This window comes from Choloepus didactylus, chromosome 3 (genome assembly GCF_015220235.1).
Source record: "Choloepus didactylus isolate mChoDid1 chromosome 3, mChoDid1.pri, whole genome shotgun sequence".
Classification (NCBI taxonomy): domain Eukaryota; kingdom Metazoa; phylum Chordata; class Mammalia; order Pilosa; family Megalonychidae; genus Choloepus; species Choloepus didactylus.
This window is the reverse complement of record NC_051309.1, coordinates 71,674,457-71,694,651: the sequence shown is the minus strand read 5'-3', so window position 1 is coordinate 71,694,651 and position 20,195 is coordinate 71,674,457. Positions and strand designations below refer to the sequence as shown.

General features: G+C 36.4%; 1 protein-coding gene across 1 annotated transcript in view; it reads left to right on the top strand.

Annotated features, from left to right (window-relative positions):
- The window catches only part of TMPRSS11A (transmembrane serine protease 11A), a 48,339-nt gene extending 28,831 nt beyond the window's left edge, over positions 1 to 19,508 (top strand). Inside the window, 4 exon segments of the mRNA XM_037831431.1 lie at positions 973 to 1,144; positions 8,366 to 8,625; positions 12,336 to 12,478; positions 19,347 to 19,508. Of these exon segments, the coding sequence (XP_037687359.1) occupies positions 973 to 1,144; positions 8,366 to 8,625; positions 12,336 to 12,478; positions 19,347 to 19,508 (737 nt within the window).
- Positions 19,509 to 20,195: the final 687 nt, after the last annotated feature.

Genomic DNA, 20,195 nt, shown 5'->3' with positions numbered 1-20,195 from the left:
CTCATCTATGCCCACCTTAGGAACTATTCACTCAGAAAAATATATGGGGTAGGGTTTTCCAACAAATGGTCAATTACTGGTCTGGCCTAGGGGAGCTGTTCTGGTGAGCACTTCATGTCAAGGTAGCACTGCTGGATTACTTAAAACAATCTTAATCATAACTCCTAAGACATTTAGATAATGCCACTGCAAGTCCTTAGGACTGATTTGACACCTGGTGACATGCCCACACTTTGTAGCTTAACATAGTGTCCCGGTTTGCTAGTGCAAAATACCAGAAGTGGATTGGCTTTTATAAAGGGCATTTTTTGGTTACAAAATTACAGTGTGAAAGCCATGAAAATGGCATCATCACAAGTATACCTTCACTGAAGGAAGGCCAGTGGCATCCGGCAAACCTCTGTTAGCTTGGAAGGCACATGGCTGGCGTCTGCTTCCTCCCAGATTGTGTTCCAGCTCCCCTCTCAGCTCCTGTGCATTCTTCAAAGTGTCTTTCTTGGCTGCAGCACCTCCTTCTGTCTGTGAACACTTTTATAAGACTCTAGTGATTCAATTAAGACTCACCCTGAATGGGTGGGATAACAACTCCATGGAAATTATCCAATCAGAGGTCTTGCCCAGAGCTGACTGAGTCACATCTCCATGGAAACACTCAAAGAATTCCAACCTAATCAACACTAATACATCTGTCTGCACAAGACTGCATCAAAGAACATGGCGTTTTGGGGGACATAATACATCCAAACTGGCACACATAGCTTCAGTAAGCAACCATATATGCACATCTGTAAATGTAGGGAGTGAACAAAAAATCAACACTTCAGGAAATACAGACAATGCATATTGACATAGCACATGTTTATATAATGATAGATACAAATATTATGGCGCTACAGTACTCTCTTAGGTTCTCTGTATCAAATAAAGTTCAGGGACGCATTTCTTCTAACTCAGTGATCTCATTTCTTTCAGGATGTGGTAAAAGAGTTGTTCCACTGATAGTCAACAGAATAATGTCTGGAGACCTTGCAGCCAAGTCTGCCTGGCCTTGGCAGGCCTCACTTCAGCGTAATGGCATTCATCAGTGTGGGGCCACCTTGATTAGTAATATGTGGCTCATTACTGCAGCACACTGTTTTAAGAAGTAAGTAATTGATCTTAAGTGAGACCCCACTGATTTTATCATGTTCTGAGTAATATTCAATGCCCCCAAATATTACTGGGGTAAAATAAGAAAATTTGTTTTCAGGTTCTTTTCTAAAATAATGATATACTAGTACACTTAATTGGAGAGTTTGATTGGGGTGAAGTAGAAAGGGTAGTAGTCATTATCCTAGTATACTAGGATCCTAGTATTCCTCAATCAAGTCCTCAGAGTTCTGGATAAAGAAATTGTATAAGGAAACACAAGTCACCTTAATAGAAAACATTGACTCACAACATAAAATTAATACCATCTTAAACAATCCTCTTCACTTAAAACTAGCATCTGTTACTACCAAACACCTAGGACAGTCTCATGCTGATCATAAATAATATGTAAATTAATTGCAAAGTGAAACTGAAATCTTCAAAAGGTGCAGGAAGTTGGTAACTGTGTTGATGGAGAACTGCTGAAATAAAATTTATCTTGATGTCATTAGAAAGGGCATACCTTTATTTTCAAAACTCGGTCTTCACTCCTACATGTTAACTGAATATAACCCAAAGTGATACAAAGCTTCACATGCATTCTTTCCTAAGCAAGAAAAATTCAATTATGCCTCTCAACAAATTCCCCAAATTCTACCTGACCATAACTTCTGCTTTGTTCTCTGCTATTACAACAGCTAATTTAATCATTTCATAAAATTATTGAGGAAAAAAACTCCTCTCTCAATCTCAACCCCCATCACTACCTCCATCATGCTCCTTTTATGTAGAATGAACATGACTGCCCACACCACCTTCTATGTGCCTTACCTTGTTATATTCAGGTACATTTCCTAAAATTTTATCATCACAGTGTTTCACCAGGTCACTCCATACTACTTCCTTTCTTTTATAACCCACAATTACAGAAGACCTTCCTCAATCCATTCAATCCCAGTTCTCCTGAACAACTTTATATTTCTTATTTTGAAATTCCTCCTATGCTGAGATATATATTCAAAAACTACCCAAGGTTAACCTTCTTGACTCATGGCACTGCTTCCTCCATAAAGCTTCCAAGGTCTGGAAAACCGAGTATGTTTTCCTTAAATGCCAGTATGACCCCAGAGATTTCTCTTTCACTTGTTTTTATTAATTCAACAAACATTTGATGAAGACTCACTCAGTGTTAGTACTCTGTACAATACTCCCAAACATGACTATTTTAAAAATAATAACAAACAAATATAAATGAGAGGCAATAACTTGGGTCAAAAATTTACATATTTTGGGACAGAAACGGGAAATGTGTTTTTAATAGGGGAAAACTACTTAGAAATTTTTGTTGAAAATGAGCTCACTGTTAGTCAATTGCATTTAAAGCTGCAATGTGATTTAAATTGTGTTAAAAGAAATGCAGAGCCCAGAATAAATGAGATATTAGACTCTGTGTTGCTCAGATCCTACCCAAGATAATGCATTCTGTTCTAGGCAACACACTTAATGGCAGCTTGACGAAATGAAATGCTCTTAGAGTAGCAAGTGTTGGACGGTAAAGAAAGGAGATGGTATATCCCTAGGACATTGTCACTCAAAGCGTGATTCACAGACCAGCAGCAGTCACATCACTGGGGAGCTTGTTAGAAGTGCTAAAATCTCAAGCCCTAACTCAGACCTACGGGGATCAGGAGTTGTATTTTAACATATCCCAGGTTATTTGTTTGCACATAAAGTTTGAGAAACATTGTCCTTAGACTAAAATATGTTTAACCCAGGAAAGCTCTGGCAGAGATGGTAGTGGTATTCATATAACTGACGTACTTTCACCTGAAAGAGAATTCGGGAATCAGCTTTACACTGAATCCTGGGAAGAGCTTGCCCACAGTCAGACCTGCACAAAGATGACAGGGACTCCAAGATGAAGAAAGGCACTCTAAGGCAGAAAAAGGCAGAAGGGTTTAAGCACAGGCAATAATCACTTGACAATGTTCTTTTTTTTTTTTTTTAATTTACAGTCACTTTATTACTCTAAAAATTTTAGTTTTTAAACCATCAGATTACATAGTGATAATGAGGCTAGCCACACACACAGACACACAGACACAGACACATGTGAGTGCACACAAAATTAACTGCATATTATGAGACTGCTTCTCCAACTTAGTGGATAAATACCACAAAAATACAAAAATAGCTGGCTACAGTTTAGTTCCAGCAACTAAGAACTATAAAGTAGAATTTTTTGTAATTTTCTCAAAAAAAATCACCCTTGTCTAGATCAGGAGGCTGACGTTATTGATAAGGTACTAATGAATGTATTTGATAAATCCAAATCACATGCAGACAGAAGAAAATTGGTTACAAAAACCATTAGTTATTCTGTACTACAATTTTGTAATGTTTTAAACATTTCCAATCATGCAACAGTAATAAAGTTTAGAATGAATTTTATAAAGGAGTTCATGGAAGCTGAATAAACAGGATTTAACATTTTATACAACCCAAATCACAGCTACATAATACATCCAATTCCTCCAAATTTATCTGTGCATTACAAAACTGAAATGCACACTATTTTCCCACAGCTCCTCCCCTGACCCTACTCCCAATCAATTACTTTACCTATAAACCTTTCCATTTAACCTTTTAAATCAGATTTGATGGATAAATATGTAATCTATAGGATAATCTTCATTATTATTTCAGAATAGATACCAAGGATAGTCACATGGACTTATACTCAATCTTCAGTTACATTCCTTTCAAAAAGTGTCTGAACTACAGCATTTGTCTATGAAAATTCAAGCCTAAGAAACTGAGAAAATTAGCAGTCAAGAATCTGAACTAGATAATTCTACAAACTATGACAATACTAATAACCTACATGTCCACATTTGTAAAAGGTTTTCCTATTTCAGAATCATTACCCAATGAGTCTTTGAAAGTACAGCCGTGAAACTACTGCTTTCTGATGTAAAATGGTCAGGTGACCCCATATATTTACCAGTTGTTTAACAAGCTTACAATTGAGCCCTTTTTTTTAATATATATTAAAAGCCATAAATATTTGTGGAAATAAAGTTTGGAAGGTCATAGAATAACATAAATATAGAATTCCTCTTATAATGGTACATCCAATGATATCTGTCCTATTAAAGCAGCACAAAGTCAATCTAATATAATAACAATTTGAAATTAAATACAGAAGAAAGTTCTGTTAAAATCAACCCAAATTATGAATGGCAAAAGAATATTGTCTCAAAAGACACTGAAATCACATATATTAATATTACCATAATGAACCCATGCCAGATATAAACTCAGCCTACCAATTAGATTAAAAGAAATTTAAGAGCTATTTTACAAGAGGAAAAAAAAAATGTACTTCATGATAACATCTAAAAAAAATTTGGTACATTTATCACAAGATATAAACTCCTTTAACCGTTAGCTACACATCACAATAAAATTTTCTTGGAAACTTTTTAAAAGGCTTGATTTAACATGCCAGGAAAATGATTATTTCTCTATTGAGATGCATTTAGTAAATCATTTAAAATGGATTGAGGTCAGCGTAACACCAGGAATTTACAAATCTCCAGCAGAAGTACCAGCTGCTAATAATATATAAACTGAACATTAAATTATCCAACTCTTGGTGCCAGTCTGCTTATAAAGGCAATGCTCTGGAGACAAAGTCTTCTCACAAACGGTGGACAAGCAGGTTTCATTACTATGTGTTCAACAACAATCCTCAGTTCATTAAACAAAGTCCGGCAATATGGGTTTCTCTGAGAGGAATATTGAAGAGTAAGAAATCTATAGTTTATAAAAGGCTGGAATAAACTTCCTTGACCACTAAAAAGCATACAAACTGTAGCAGGCATCAAGAATATTTCATTATAAGCAACGAATTTCAGAATATTCTGTTGATTAACACTTAATTTATTCAAGATAGATCTCAGCAGAGGCAAACTATTTGAACCCTTTGCATCAAGGACCTTTTTAGTATATGTGGTGGCATGAAACAATGAAAATAACAGGACTGGGAAAATACTCATTGTGACTGGGTAGGAGCTGACAAAGATAAGAGAATACAACAGGTAGTGGCAGCTTTGATTAACTGAAAGTGCGGTAATCTTTGGGGCAGACTCAAAGCGCTGGTAAGAGCATTTGCCAGCAAAGCACATTGGTAAAAGCTTGCTGCTTCATGCAACCCAAGCAGAGGCAGAACAAACAAACCAGAGCAGTAAACTGTGAACAAGTCAGAAAGCCACACTGCAGTATCCAGTTGATTGGCCATCGTAAATTCACTGCGCCCGCCCCCTGCGGGCCATTTGGGGCTGGATCCGCCATGGCAGACTCACATGCGTCCGGGATGCCGGTACTGCCGTGAGCAAAGCTGGGTTTCCTGAAAGACTGGAGCGAAAGTGCAGCTTCAGAGCAAGGCCCAACTGGACTGTTCCAACACTGCCGGCTCCAGATTATTCGACAGAGTTCTTATAATAACAACTGTCACTTCTTATTGGGCTCCAGTTGTTAGAAACATTTGGTTAGGTGCTTAAAATTTGTTTTATATAATTCTTATTTTCACCCTGCATGGTAAGTCCTATTACACTAGGGTATTTAAGAAAAGTTAAGTAACTCACCCAACATCACAATGTTAAGAGATGGTGGAGTTGAACACTGGCACAGGTTCTCCTCCTGCGCCAAATCCTATCTTTCAAGCGTTGGATTAGTGAGGGGACTAGATAACTTTTGTGATCTATACTTCACTGAAATTGATATTTCTGTCAGACCCCAGAAAAAAGAGTCTAACATGTAGAAGGAGTTTCTAACCCAGGGGCCCCTGCAGCTTGTCTCGCAGAAAACAGGTGCCCCATAAAGTGAAGAATGAAGGCTGTTCAAGGCTGTTCAAGGCTGTTCAGCCACAGTGGTGCCTCAAAGGCGGGTAAGGCAATGTCAGATATACCCTTAAGATGAACAACCAAAAAGACCTCCTCTCCCTAGCTAGATAATGCAGCTGCTTTTCTAAAAAGAATATTGTCTCAGAATTCTACCAACCAATCAGTCCAAATCTAGATAGGCACTTACCCAATCCAGGCACAGAACATCACAGCAGACATCCTACCCAACATGGGTTCCTTTTTTCGTTAAAAAAATGCTGCTGTCAGATAGAGAGAGGGAGCCATTATCTTTTTTCTTCTTTTCTGCTGGCTCCCACCTGCTTTCTTCCTCTAATAAATCTTAAACTTTATACTTAAACTTTGACTAGCTGCATTGGGTGGATTCTTGAACAGCTCTGAACCTAAAAATTTCATTATTGTGGCTTAATATTGGGTTAGAACTTTAGGAAAACTCATTCCAGGATTGGTTATTCTTAAGATAACCAACAATAAAATTCCCAGATCTTTTTTATAGGAATGGCTTCCAGACCAGGTATCACCACTTTAAATTTTTACACTTTATTTTGGGATCTAAATGACTATTCTATATTTATCACCATTAAATGTCATTTTGTTGATATGGGCAGAGGTTAAAAGTTTAGAAAGTTTATTCTTAATCTTGACTTAACATCTTTCATGTAAGGTATCTCTTTCAGGTTTTGTCACCTACAAAGGTAATAAACACAAGCTGTAATAAAGAGTATCAGGTTGTTATTGCTTGAAAGTTCTAGAATGATCATTCCCAGATAAGTGAATATGTTTCCACATCTGGCCTTTTTATTTCCAAATCCCCAAAACTTGATTGATCTTAAGTTAACCTAAGCATTAAGTTGAGGGAACAATTGTGTACCAATAAAACTCACAAAAGACTGATATATAAACCAAAATGTCAATATATTTATGCTATATGAACAATTGTGGTCACAAAGCAATCTTTTATTTAACTTTTCTCATTAGTGTCTTTTTGCACATCAAAGTGGTATAGGGAAACAAAATTTTAAATTGCCTTGAAAATTGAAATAATAAATACAGCATAATTAAAATCTGTCAAATTGGATTTAAATGCCATTGATATATTTAAATACTTCTTTCTTGGGCTAAAGCTACCTATTAAGAAAAAAAATAGTTGAGAAACAAATATCTATAAGGGAAGAATTTGCCTCTTTGCCAATCTCTGATGGATGATGTGAGTTCAATTAGTTAAGGAACTTTAATACTACTATTAATAGAATTTTGTGTGAGACAGTTTCCTACAAAGAGAAGAACAGAGAATACCAGGCAGAAATGTAATACTAGGCAAGTAGGTAAATACATCATGGCTTCTTTTTCCCGTAAGAATAAAACAAAGGCTATGTTACTAGATGAATGTTCTGATCCCAACATGTGCTATGGTCTACGAGTTGCCCAAGCACATGAGCTAGAAGTGACACACACTTGATCACATCTCACAGGACAATGCAATCGTCTTCTCAGAGCCTTGACCTTATCTGCTCTTGCCCTCCAACAATCTATTCCCTTAAAAAAGCCAATTTGGTATTTTAAATATGTAAATAAGACTATGCCATTTTCCCAATTAAAATCATCCAGTAGATTTTCATATTAGTTAGAATAAAATCTAAGCAATTTATCATGACCTGTAAGGCACTAAAACACCTGGTCCTGCCTACCTCTCCAACCTCTCCCGCCACCACTCTTCCTATCACATCCTGAATTGTAGCACATCTCTTCTAAGGCCTTGGGAAATTTGCCTGGAAACTTGTCATTCCAATCTTCTCAAAACTGATCCCACATACTCAAAAGAGCCTTACCTAACTAGCCTTTAGTCACTGTACTCCATCATCTTGTTTTATTTTATTCATAACCCTTATCACTGTCTGAATTTATTTATGTATTTGTTAATTTGCTTGGTCTTCTTCTTTCTTTATAATCTAATACACCCCATGAGCAGGGACCTCGTCTGTCTAGTTTGCCACTTTATCCCCAGCACTTGAATAATGCCTAGCAAATAGGTATTCAACAAATATTTGCTGAAGGCATGAATTAATGGCAGTTTACATACCTTCCCATTCTAAAAAGTTCTAAAATTCTATAATTCTATATTGGATCTCATCTCTAAGATGTTGTTTGTATACATTTTATCTTTCAAAACAGTAGTAATAGGCTATATTTAAAGGTCAGAAACAACTATAATTGAAACCAAATATTCTCAGCATAGTATTTTCTCTTCTACTAGCTTACAATCAATGTAATGCAGTTAATATATTCTGTTAATTTCTATCATTTTCCAGAAGTGCAAATCCACAGCAGTGGACTGTTAGCTTTGGAACAACAATCAACCCTCCCTTAATGAAAAGAAATATCAGAAGAATTATTGTCCATGAGAGGTATCATTCCCCTGCAAGAGAATATGACATTGCTGTTGTGCAGTTCTCTCCCAGAGTCCCCTTTACCGATGACACTCGCTGGATTTGTTTGCCAGAGGCCTCTGCATCCTTCCAACTGAATTCAACTGTCTATATCACAGGATTTGGAGCACTTTTCTACGGTGGTGGGTATCTCAGAAAAGATCACAGTGCGTCAGATTAAATTAAATTTAAGGCAGTGTAATTTAATCTGTAGCAGTATTATCAATATGATCCTGCCAGCCATTTCCACACAGCTAAGGTTTTTACTTTGCAAGTCACAGAAACTCAAATTAACTAAAGTAAAAAAAAAAGAGAGAGAGAGAAGAAGAAAAGAAGACAAATTTTGCCCATGTAATTTGGAAGTCAAGAGTTGAGACTGGCTTGAGATAGCTAAATTCAGGAGCTCATATAGGACTCTGAAACTTCTGTCTTTTCCTTTCATGGCTCTGCTTTCCTCTAGGTTGGCTTCATTTTGAAGGAGTCTAGCTCCACAGGGTGGCAAAGGTGGCCAACAGCAGCTCTGGGTTTACATCATCCTTACCTGGTAAATGCAGAGGGAAAACGATGTCCCTGTCTCTGCCATAGTTCACAGTAAGCCCCGAAAAGGACTCTGATGTATTCAACTTGCGTTCAGGGGTTCACAGATTGACCAGCCAACTCCAATACTCACTCCTAGGCCTACGCCAGGGAAGGCAGGGGTGTGGAATGAGAGAGAAGCAGTTCCAAAAGAGTGGGCTTCGAGGCAGACATAAAAGAAGTAAATGTCCCGTTCCCATGGGGTGCTGTCTATGTAATTCCAGGTGTACCCCAGGTATGTGGTAATCTTCATGATCACCTTCACACTGAAACCCTCCTTCACTTTCATTCCCTCCTTCTGTAACTATCCTTTCCTCTCCTCTTCCTCTTAACTTTGTTCCATCATTCATTTCAGTAAAATACTCTGTTCAGTTGCCTCACAAATTCTTCTTTTGCCCAGCTGCATTTCCCAGTTGCAGCCAAATCTCCAGAATTAAAGAGGCTAATTTAAGGATGACTGCAAATAAGAAATTAATTGTGAATTGAATTAATTGTAAATTTCTGTAAAGAAATTAATTGTCTCTGATCACAATGCTTATATAACCCTCTTTAAATTGAGTTAATTTCATATACCAACTTAGTCTACTAAGTAATAAAAATGATTTCATTTTTGAACATTTTGAGGTATGTCCATTTAGAAATGTTTTGAACACTCTGGATTCTATCACCTTGTTTTTAACAAGTAAAACCTGGTATAGTTATATATAACAATACCTACAGGGTTTCTTTAACTATGGGGTTGAGAAAATGAAAAGGGGCTTCCTTTGAGTGATGTAATCCATACACAGAACTGTATACAATTTATTTCCATACAACAAACTATAGAGAATAAACCTTTAATTCTCAGTTTTCACTAAAGATCTAGGAATAATGTGTTTTCATTAATGAGGCTTGGAGTAGAGTTGGTGGTCTCTGGAATTTCTCCAGATTCCCATGTGGTCTTGTTCTATAATTTATTAATCCCAATGGTGGCTGAGTAAAACTACAAGAAGGACAACCCTGTGTCTGCACTCTTTGATGGGTTTTCTCTTATGATAGGGTTGGCATTCTCTGCTTCATGATGATGGAAGGGGCATCTCAGATTCCCTTTGGCATGGTGTGAAAAGTAATTTCCTTCTAGGAGTTAGAGTTGGCACAGAAATATGCCTGCCATAATACTTTGTGAGCAGTAACAGAATCTAATTGGTATTTACAGAATATTCCATCCAACAACAGCAGAATACACGTTTTTTTCAAGTGCCCATGGGACATTCACCATGGTAGATTATATCATGGGACATAAAAAAATACCCAACAAATTTTAAAGAACTGAAATCATGCAAAGTATATTCTCTGACCATAATTGAATCAGACTAGAATGTCAGTAACAGAAAGACAATCGGAAAATCTTTTAACATATGGAAATCAAACAATTAAACTTCTAAGTAATCCATGGCTCAAAAAGGAAGTCTCAAAGAAAATTGATTTATATGTAAAAATACATATAGCTGACTGAAAATGAAAAGCAACATATTAGTATATTTGGGATGCAGCCAAAGTGCCAAGAGGAAAATTTATTGCACTAAATGCTTACATTAGAAAGAAAGACCTCAATTCAATAACCTAAGTTCTTACCTCAAGAAACTAGAAAAAGAGCAAAATGAATCTAAAGCAAGCAGAAGGAAATAATAAATATAAGAGCAGAAATGAATGAAATTGAAAACATGAAAACAGTAGAGAAAATTAATGAAATCAGCTGGTTCTTCAAAAAAAAATTAATACTTTGTAAGAAATGCCATTAAGCATCTCCACAGCAGTTGTAAGTAGTTCAAGGAAGTACACAATATGTGGGATACACTTTTTAAAATTTTGAATATATTTTGCCAACTTGTTTTATGAAAAGCTTATGAATTTACAGTCACCTATAATGTGTAAATCATCAGTTTATCTTATTCTTCCCTTCACTGGACAAGCATTTTAAAAATTGATGATGTAGTAGGCAAAACAATAAAACATTTATACCAGTTGTATTCAAAGGGTAGAATGACTTGAAAAATCCCTTAGAGTATTTTTAGTTTAGTTTCACACATATTTTCTGAGCATTTTTAAAATGGTGTTAGCAATTACCTCTCCGGAAATGACCCCGGAATTGGTTCCTGTATTTGTTTTCTAGTGTAACAGATAACCACTGATTTAGCAGCTTCATACCACACCTAGTTACTCTCTCTCAGATTCTCTGGGTCAGGAGTTGGGGCACAGCTTAGCTATTGCTCTGCTTAGATTCTCAAAGGCTACTGTCAAGGCAATGGCTGGGGTTGTGGCTTCATCTACACCTCAGGGTCCTCTTTCAAGTCTGCTGTTTTATTGAAGAATTTAGTTCTTGTGTCTGTAAAATTCATGGCAGTCTGTTTCTTCAACACTAATAGGAGTGTCTCTGAACTCAGGGAAGCCTAAATCTTTTGTGAAAGACTCACTGACTAGGTCAGACCACACTGGATAACTCGTGATTAGTTCAAGTCCAATTGATTAGGCACCTTAATTACAACTGAAAAATACTCTTACCTTTGCCATATAAAATAACCTCATCATGGGAGTGATAGCCATCATATTCATAGATCTCACCTCTACTTGGGAGAGGGAATCACACAGGACTCTTGGTGTCCATCCTAGAATTCTACCACAGTGTCACTGTTTCTCAACCAGTATAACGTTATGGCTTGATATAAAGTATCCCTGAATGCAGTTTCTATTCTTAGTTATGCTGGCAGTCTGCCTGCCATATTATTGGTTTCTATGACTCAAGATATGGCTTATAGTCTGGAGCCCTAAATCTGTCATACCTCTAAATGGCATTTTGTATGTGAAAGCTCTTCATAGTGTAAAGAATCAAATAAAAGTACGTGGAATTTTAGTTATTTTATCAAGCCAAGGGAGGAAACTATCTAGGCATAAAAAATTTCTGGGAACAATCTAGACTCCATAAGTATAAACTTCATTAAAAATTAAATGCTTTCCTAAACAAAATAAAGCAATTATTTAAAGTAAAGTTACAAATGTTTTCCAGAAAAAGAGATCAAATGGTATTTTTGCTTGTAGATGTATTTATAAAAATGTCATTAAAGAATTATCATTTTAAATTACCAGATTTAACTAGAAATTTTCTTCTCTATAACTGCTTTTATTAACATCATTCTGTATGGACAATTTTAGTATGAAAAAAATGGAAAAAAGTCTTCTTATTTCTCTCTAACTAAAGATGCTTATTGTAAATACTAAAATAACTTTTTTGTTCTTTAAGGGGAATCACAAAATGATCTTCGAGAAGCCAGACTGAAAATCATAAGTGATGATGTATGCAAGCAACCACATGTGTATGGCAGTGATCTAAAATTTGGAATGTTCTGTGCTGGATATTTGGAAGGAATTTATGATGCCTGCAGGGTAGGTTGGAGAGATTATTTTGATATTACCAATTCATATTTTATCTGGCCCAGGAAATAGTCTATATTCTTTATATTAGTACAAACTACAGATATCATGTCAACTTAAAAGAGTTCAAAACATGAATTTCACAACACATACTTTTAATACCTTACCAAGCGAAGTGAAATAAGCAAAGAGTGCTTTGATGCTGCCAAACTAACCAACAAAACTAAAATATCTTAACCAGAAATCCAAAGGTTAATGGGGCAGGGTCCCTTTCTTCAAAGGGCTCACATTCTAGCAAGGAAATAATCATATATGATGAACTATGATGCAATGTTATCAGTGATAAATGGAGAGCAAAAATTTCTTCCTTGAAGAGAAGTTTTTTGGAACAATTAACAGAAAGAGACTTGAAGGATAAATAGCTTTACCCAGTTATACAATAAGAAAAGAATATTATAGAAAAGAGGACCATAGCCAAAATTATGAAAGTATGAAATTGCCATTCATATTTGAGGGAACCAAGTAATCTGTCATGTCTCAAGCATAAGGGGCATGGGAGGTAAAGAACTAGTTAACACCGAGAAGGTGGATTACAACATTCTGTGAATATCCTAGCTCTCTACCTGATTTCCTCATCCATCTTTCCTGACAAAGATATAAAGAGTGTTCCTTCCTGGAGTCACTTACATTTTAACATGATATTCTTTTTTTAATGTAATTTTATTGAGATATATTCACACACCATACAATCCATCCAAAGTACACATACAATCAGTGGTTCACAGTATAATCACCTACTCGTGTATTCATCACCATGATCATTTTTAGAACATTTGCATTACTCCAGAAAATGAAATAAAAAGAAACAAGAAAAACCCAACTATCCCATACCCCTTACCCACCCCCGCTTAATGATCACTAGTATTGTGCTCTATCCAATTTTAAGACTTAAAATACAGGTAGGTTAACTAAAACAGTGTAGTATTATCAGAGATAGATATATAGATCAGTGGAACAGAACAAAACATCCAGAAGTAGATCCATACAAACACAGGCAACAGACCTTTTTTATTTTTATTTTTTCACTATATAGTTATACAATCATTATCAAAGAGCAGGGCTCCTAGATTACAGCTCAACAACTTCAGGTATTTCTTTTCTGGGTATTCTAAAACACTAAACACTAAAAAGAAATATCTATATAATGAATCAGTAGTTAGTCATTTTTTAAAATCCTAATTTCTCAGTTGCACTTCCTCCTTCTAATTTGATCCTTGTCTCAATCTTCAGGGATACCTGGGCAATGATGATTTTAACTTCTTCATGCTGAAAGGGGTGTTGACTTTCTGGGGTAGAGGAATGAAACTCGTTGACCTTCTTAGAGAGACTGATACCTCTGGGTTTCAGGGCTTATCCAGCATGGGACCAATCTGGAGCTTTAAGTTTCTGAAAAAATAAAGTTACTAAGAAAAACAGTTATAGAGACTTAGATAGAGCCCAGGGCACTCCTTAGGTTTCTGGGAATACTAGTGGTTCGGGCTTGGCATACTGTGGTAGCTTGCAATATCTGTCTAAAGCTTACATAAGAGTAACTGTCAGAATGATCCCTCACCTCTGTTTGAAATCTCTTAACTGCTGAAACTTTATTTTGTTCCATTTCTTTTCCCCCTTTTGGTCAAGAAAGCATTGTCAGTCCCACAATGCTAGGGCCAGACCCATCCCTCAGAGTCATGTCCCACGTAATGGGGAGGGTAGTGAGTTTGTTTGAAGAGCTGGCTTAAAGAAAGAGGCCACATTTAGCAACAAAAGAGGCTCTCTGGGGGTGACTCAGGCTTAATTACAAGCAGGCCTACTTTGTCATTGCAGAAATAAGTTTCATAATGGCAAACCTTGAGATTGAGGGCTTGGCTTATTAAATTGGGTGTCTCTAATGCTTGAGAGACTATCAGAAATTACCCAGGTGGGAAAGTTTAACAGTTCCACATTTTTCCCCGTCCCTCAAAGGGGCTTTGCAAATGCTTTTTTTATTTTCTGTCCAAAATATTCTGGAATGTATCTGGGTATTACAATAACCTATACAGAATAATAATATCTCATTTCTTATTCTGGTTTCCATGTATTTAGGTTGTTTAAATAAACTGACCAGACAGGTTAAACTAGATAGTGTGCTACAGAAAATTTAAATTTTGGACCAAATAAATATCTCCTTCTTTGGTCTTACACAGAAGTTGAAGTTTTAAAATACAGACAACATCATCCTTTACCCAGTAGTCTGATTTACCTTTGTTCTAACCAGGTCCATTTCATTCATAACTCTAACTGAAGTCTGATCCCTTTTTCACCTTCTTTAACAGTTGCTGTATGGAGTAATACTGACTTTCAGAGCTGCAGAACTCTAACTCTGAGTCTCAGGTGTCATACAAATACCCAAAGTTCCAGGGAACTTCCAGGTTATACACAAAGAGCACACCATTTCAGAATTTAGAAATAAGAGTTAAAACTCAGGAATAGGTGTGACTGCTATAAGAGCTTACAATCTAGGAACCTTTACAATGAGCCTTACTGAGCATTCTGTACTCCTTAATACTGATTTCCCAATCTCTGCCCACCTTCTATTCCCAGATAACCCATGCTCTTGAATTCAATTCCCAGAGTTTGTTCATTATTGTTAGTCCACACTAGTGAGACTACCCATCACTTGTCCCTCTACTTCTGGCCCACTTCACTCAACATAATGTCAAGATTCACCCTCCCAGTAGCATGCCACACAATTTCATTCCTTTCTGCAGCCACTCAATATTCCATTGTATGTATACATCACAATTCACAGTGTATCAGTAGATGTACTCTTAGGCTACCTCCATCCATTGCAAATCATGAATAATGCCACCATAGACACCAGAGTGCAAATGCTTATTCATGTCCCTGTTCTCAGTTCTTCCAAGTCTTTTTCTAATAATGGGGTTAACATGAGATTCTTGAAATCTTCATGGAGGTGGCTCTACATAATGAAATTATGGTAATGGTATTAGTATCAGGTGATAACCTTGTCCAGAATCCCAAAAATCACACATTGTGGGCAACCTTTACCAAAACAGGAGCAAGGAATTTTGTAGGATATGGTCCTGGCAAGACAAGGAGGTTCTTGCATCCATATAGCCTCAGTTGCTAAGAATATAGAGAGAGGCAGCTAGAATTCATGGACTTCCAGGGAGAGGTTAATGCCATGGCAGACAAGTGGAAGGTGACAACAGAAAAGAAATGGGAATCCAGGTAGACAGGGCGATTTGTGGCAAGCTTCGGGAAAGACTGGCAATCACTGAGAGATTTCACACTGGACTAGGGAGCAAAGGTAAGAGTCCTGCTCCATGACTGTGCAGGTGAGTAATAAGAAAGCTCCAGTCATAGAAAAAGAGGGAGTTATTGAGGAAGTGCCTCAGGCACAAGAGTCCCCAAGACAAGAATGTAGTGTTTGTGACTGGGGTTCATGTAAGGGGTTTAGTCTGTCTGATAAAAGAGAAATCCAAGCAACAAACCTTAATCAGAAGAAAACCAACACCAGCTTGACTTTTTCAAATACACTGAATTTTAATCCAGAACCCAACAAATTTCCTATGTACAAAATTGGCCCCAGAGTGTGCTTTGGGAGGAAAGAATACAGAAGTCTAACTAGGCTAGAGTTAAACAAATAACAAAAGGATCAGAATTGCTGTCACCAGAATGAAAGACTCTGACAGCTTCATACAAATTTGTGAATCCCCTACTAGTTCAGTCCAGAGTTTGAGAAAAGAAAGATACCTATATATAATCAACAACAGGCATTTGAAATCATTTCAGGAACCAGTAGGTGGGTCTTTTAGCAACATTTGTCTGAGGACTCATAACTTAAATTTAAGTAGTTGAGAACATGAAGGATTGCAAAATGAGTGCAGACTTGTTCCTGGTCATTAGTTTGTTGATTCTAAGTCTAGTCATTTATTTGCTCAAAAAATGCATAAGTGCCCTTCTATATGCCATGCACTGTGCCAGGCACTGGAGACATGATCATGAGCAAAAACATTCCTGGAAGCTGCTCTCAGGGAACTTACTATCTAGTGCAGAAGATATTCATTAATTGAAAAGTTATACCAATGAGAGGAAAACACTGAAAAACAAGGAAAAGGTCACGGGTCTATGAGTCATGGTTCTATAAGAAATAAACATGACTATGGAGGGGAGTGACAGAGGTGAGCAAAGATCTAAAAGAGAAGTAGGAGTTAACTAGGAAGATGGGGAAGGGGGGTGGTTCTGAGAGAGAATCACAAATACAAAGGTCCTATGATGATGAGGTCAGGGAGAATTTTAAGAAGAGAAAGAAGACCATGTGGTGGAACATGGAGGACAAGGAGTCTAAAGGTACATGATAAGGCAGGAGAGCTGGTCAGAGGCCAGACTGCAAAGGGCCTTGTAAGCCATGTTAGTTATTTTGCTCTTTATTCTAAGATCAATGAAAAGTCACTGCAGCATACTAAGAACTTTATATTAAAAGAGTTAATATTAAATTACTTAATATGTCTAAAGGTCTCAAAAATCTGTCTGGTTTAGATAAAGTACAATTTAGATGTTTGCTAAATTGTTAAATTTTTTTTAATTAAAGGGGGGATATAATCAGATTTGGATATTGCAAAGACTGTCTGGCCACAGTCAGGAGAATATTTTGGAGAAGGACCACAGTAGATCAATTAGCATTTACTGCAGAAATCCAGGAGAAGTTGATCATAATTTGTACCAAGACAGTGAAGTGGGGACAGGAATAGATAGAGTATTTCAGAGATAAAATTGACAAAATGAAGTAATGGTTTCCATATGAACAGTGAGATTGGGTTAGGAGAAAAGCATTATATTTAAATTTCTGGCTTGAGTAACTGGATAAAGTTAAGGAAGAGCAGGAAAGGTACAGATCTGGGAGAAAGATCATGGGTTCAACATCATGTTGAGTTTGAAGTGCTTTTAACACACGCAAGTGGAGATGCTGTTAGATCTTTGCTCACACCTGTCACCTGGAATTCCATCTGTCTTCCTACCTAGTTAGAGTCCAAGTTAGGTTTAAATTCTTCTCTTTTGTGAAATCTTCAAAGTCTGCACCATTTCCTCTCTCACCCCCATATCTCTCTGTTTTTTACTTTATGTGCTGTTAGCCAGTGAGTCATTTGGCACTGGAACACACATGGTTTATGTTGCTTTACAGCTGCTTTGTGCCTCTGTGATCTGCCTCTTCAAATAGATAATAAGGACCAGTGATGGAAATTTGAGATGTTTCAACAAAATTTTGAAAGAGAGAGAGATAAGTTGGAGGAATTGCAACTCCTTTACTTGGCAGAGAAGAGGTTAAAATATAAATGTCTTTGGTGGAAGAACAAAAAAATAAAGAAGAGGAAAATAACAGGGAAAGTTAAGAAAATTAGAGGACAAATTCAGGTGATCCAACATCAGATGGATAGGAGTTCTGAAAACAGAAGACATGGAAGCAAATAAAAGAAATAATAAAAGAACCTACTTAGTTCTGATGCACATATGTTTCCTATTGAAAGGGTCTAAATAGTTCTGGATGCAATAAATGAAGATATTCTCTCCAAGGCACACTGTCATGCAATGTCTGAAATCTAGAGATAAGGAGAACAACCTTATCAAAGGAAGAGGCATTAGACCCATGTAGAACTACTCAACAGTAACACTAGAAGCCAGAAGACAGTGGAAAATGCTTTCACAATTCAAAGGGAAAATAATTTCAACTTGTATCCCTGCCCAAGCCAAACTAATTATCAAGTGTAAAAGTAGAATAGAGACATTTTAGACATGGAGTGACTCAAAAAATATACCTCCTATGCCCTCTTTCATAGGAAATCACCTGAGAGGGTACCTCAGCAGAATAAGGGCAAGAAAGAGGAAGACATGGGATCCAAAACATTGTGAACCCAACACAAGAGTATGGTGAAGGGAAGTCCTGGGGTTATAGCTCTGCACCAATCTGAATTAAAGAGGGGGAAGATGTGATGTGCACGTGTGTGCATGTGTGTCAGGGTCAGGGAGGTCATCAGAGGGGGTGAGAGAACTGATCTGATATCCTTGAACATTAGTAAAAGTTATTATTAGATTTCAGTGGATCTTTTGGAGTATTCAATATTTGTCACAGATACATAGAAAACTAGCCAAATGGGAAGGAAAAGTCCATTATTAGTTCTAGGAGATTAAAGTTTCCCCAAAAAAGTTAGTGCAATCAAAATATGCTATTTGACTCAGTGAACATTTACAAAGTGATATTAATGTAAACACTGACTATTCATTTAACTAAAAATGTAGACACTATAAGATAAAGATATGGTGAGGGAAAGTTACAAGGAGGTTGCAAGAGTGCTAAATCCTTACCAACATAACCAAAAATTAACATATCTTGTCTAAATCTAGAAATAGCAATTTGAGTATATTTTTTAGCCACATGGAGTTAAATACTGTCAGAAATTATTAAGAGTATAAAGTATTAACCTCTGGGGAATCGACTGAACAGAGGCAAAGTGGAATACGAGATTCCTTTTTCAATCCCCTCAGTATCATTTTCCTTTTTCTTTTTAACTATTTGCTGTTTTTTTTAACTTTATCAAAACAAAATTTAACTTTAAAATGTGGAAATTGAACTTTAAGTCTCTTTATAACTTTTGAAATCCATGCTTCAAATAATTATCCTATCATTGGTTTTATATATAAATATATATGTATATATATGTACATATACACACACACATACATATACATATACTGTCTGTTGATAAAATATGTGGCTGACCAGAATATCTTAAATAACAAGTCTATATTTAGGTAAATTCTTCTTTTTTTTTATTATCAGGGTGATTCTGGCGGACCTTTAGTTGCAAAGGATTTCAAAGATACCTGGTATCTCTTTGGAATTGTGAGCTGGGGAGACAACTGTGGCCAAAAGAACAAACCTGGAGTATACACAGATGTGGCTTATTACCGAAACTGGATTGCTTCAAAAACGGGTCTCTAATTCACATAAAAGTTAGACAAATAGAAATGTATGCAGGTCATACATGTAAAATAATCCAAATATTCAGTAGGTGTGATATAAGGAAGTGAAATTAAATGACTGGAACTAGCAACATAAGGCACATGACATAATTTATTTTAGAACTATAATCAACCAATAATTCATAGTCAATTTATAAAGTGACTTCATTTGTAAAATGAGTTGGTTTAGCCTGACTTGGAAAAGTACAGTAGAGATACTCCACTTTTTAAATCATGCAAACCAGAGTATAAATGAAGAGCCATGCAAATTTGTAAGGATAGCTCCAGGAGATTTTTGGTGTTCCTTTCTCAGGGGTATCCCCTTGAAGAAATCCTTATATAATTACCTATCATTTCTCTAGCACTTACAAATTTTTTTCATTTTTTCTTTATTCTTCTAGGTTTTCCAAGAGTTTTTCACACAGTAAGAAATAAATGTGGTACTTCCAAACCCATATAAAGGACTCTCATGAGAGAAAGTTATGTCTAAAAAATGCCTGGTTATAAACCAAGCCAGAGCTCTTCCAACCTTTTTCGGTTGTGATATCTCCCTCATATTTTGCTGATTTGTGAAGACACACACAACCACAGATAAATCTACCCTGCAGATACTCCAAGAGAAAGTGTGATAGGTGAATAAATGTATGTATTAATTAGCCAGTCAAAA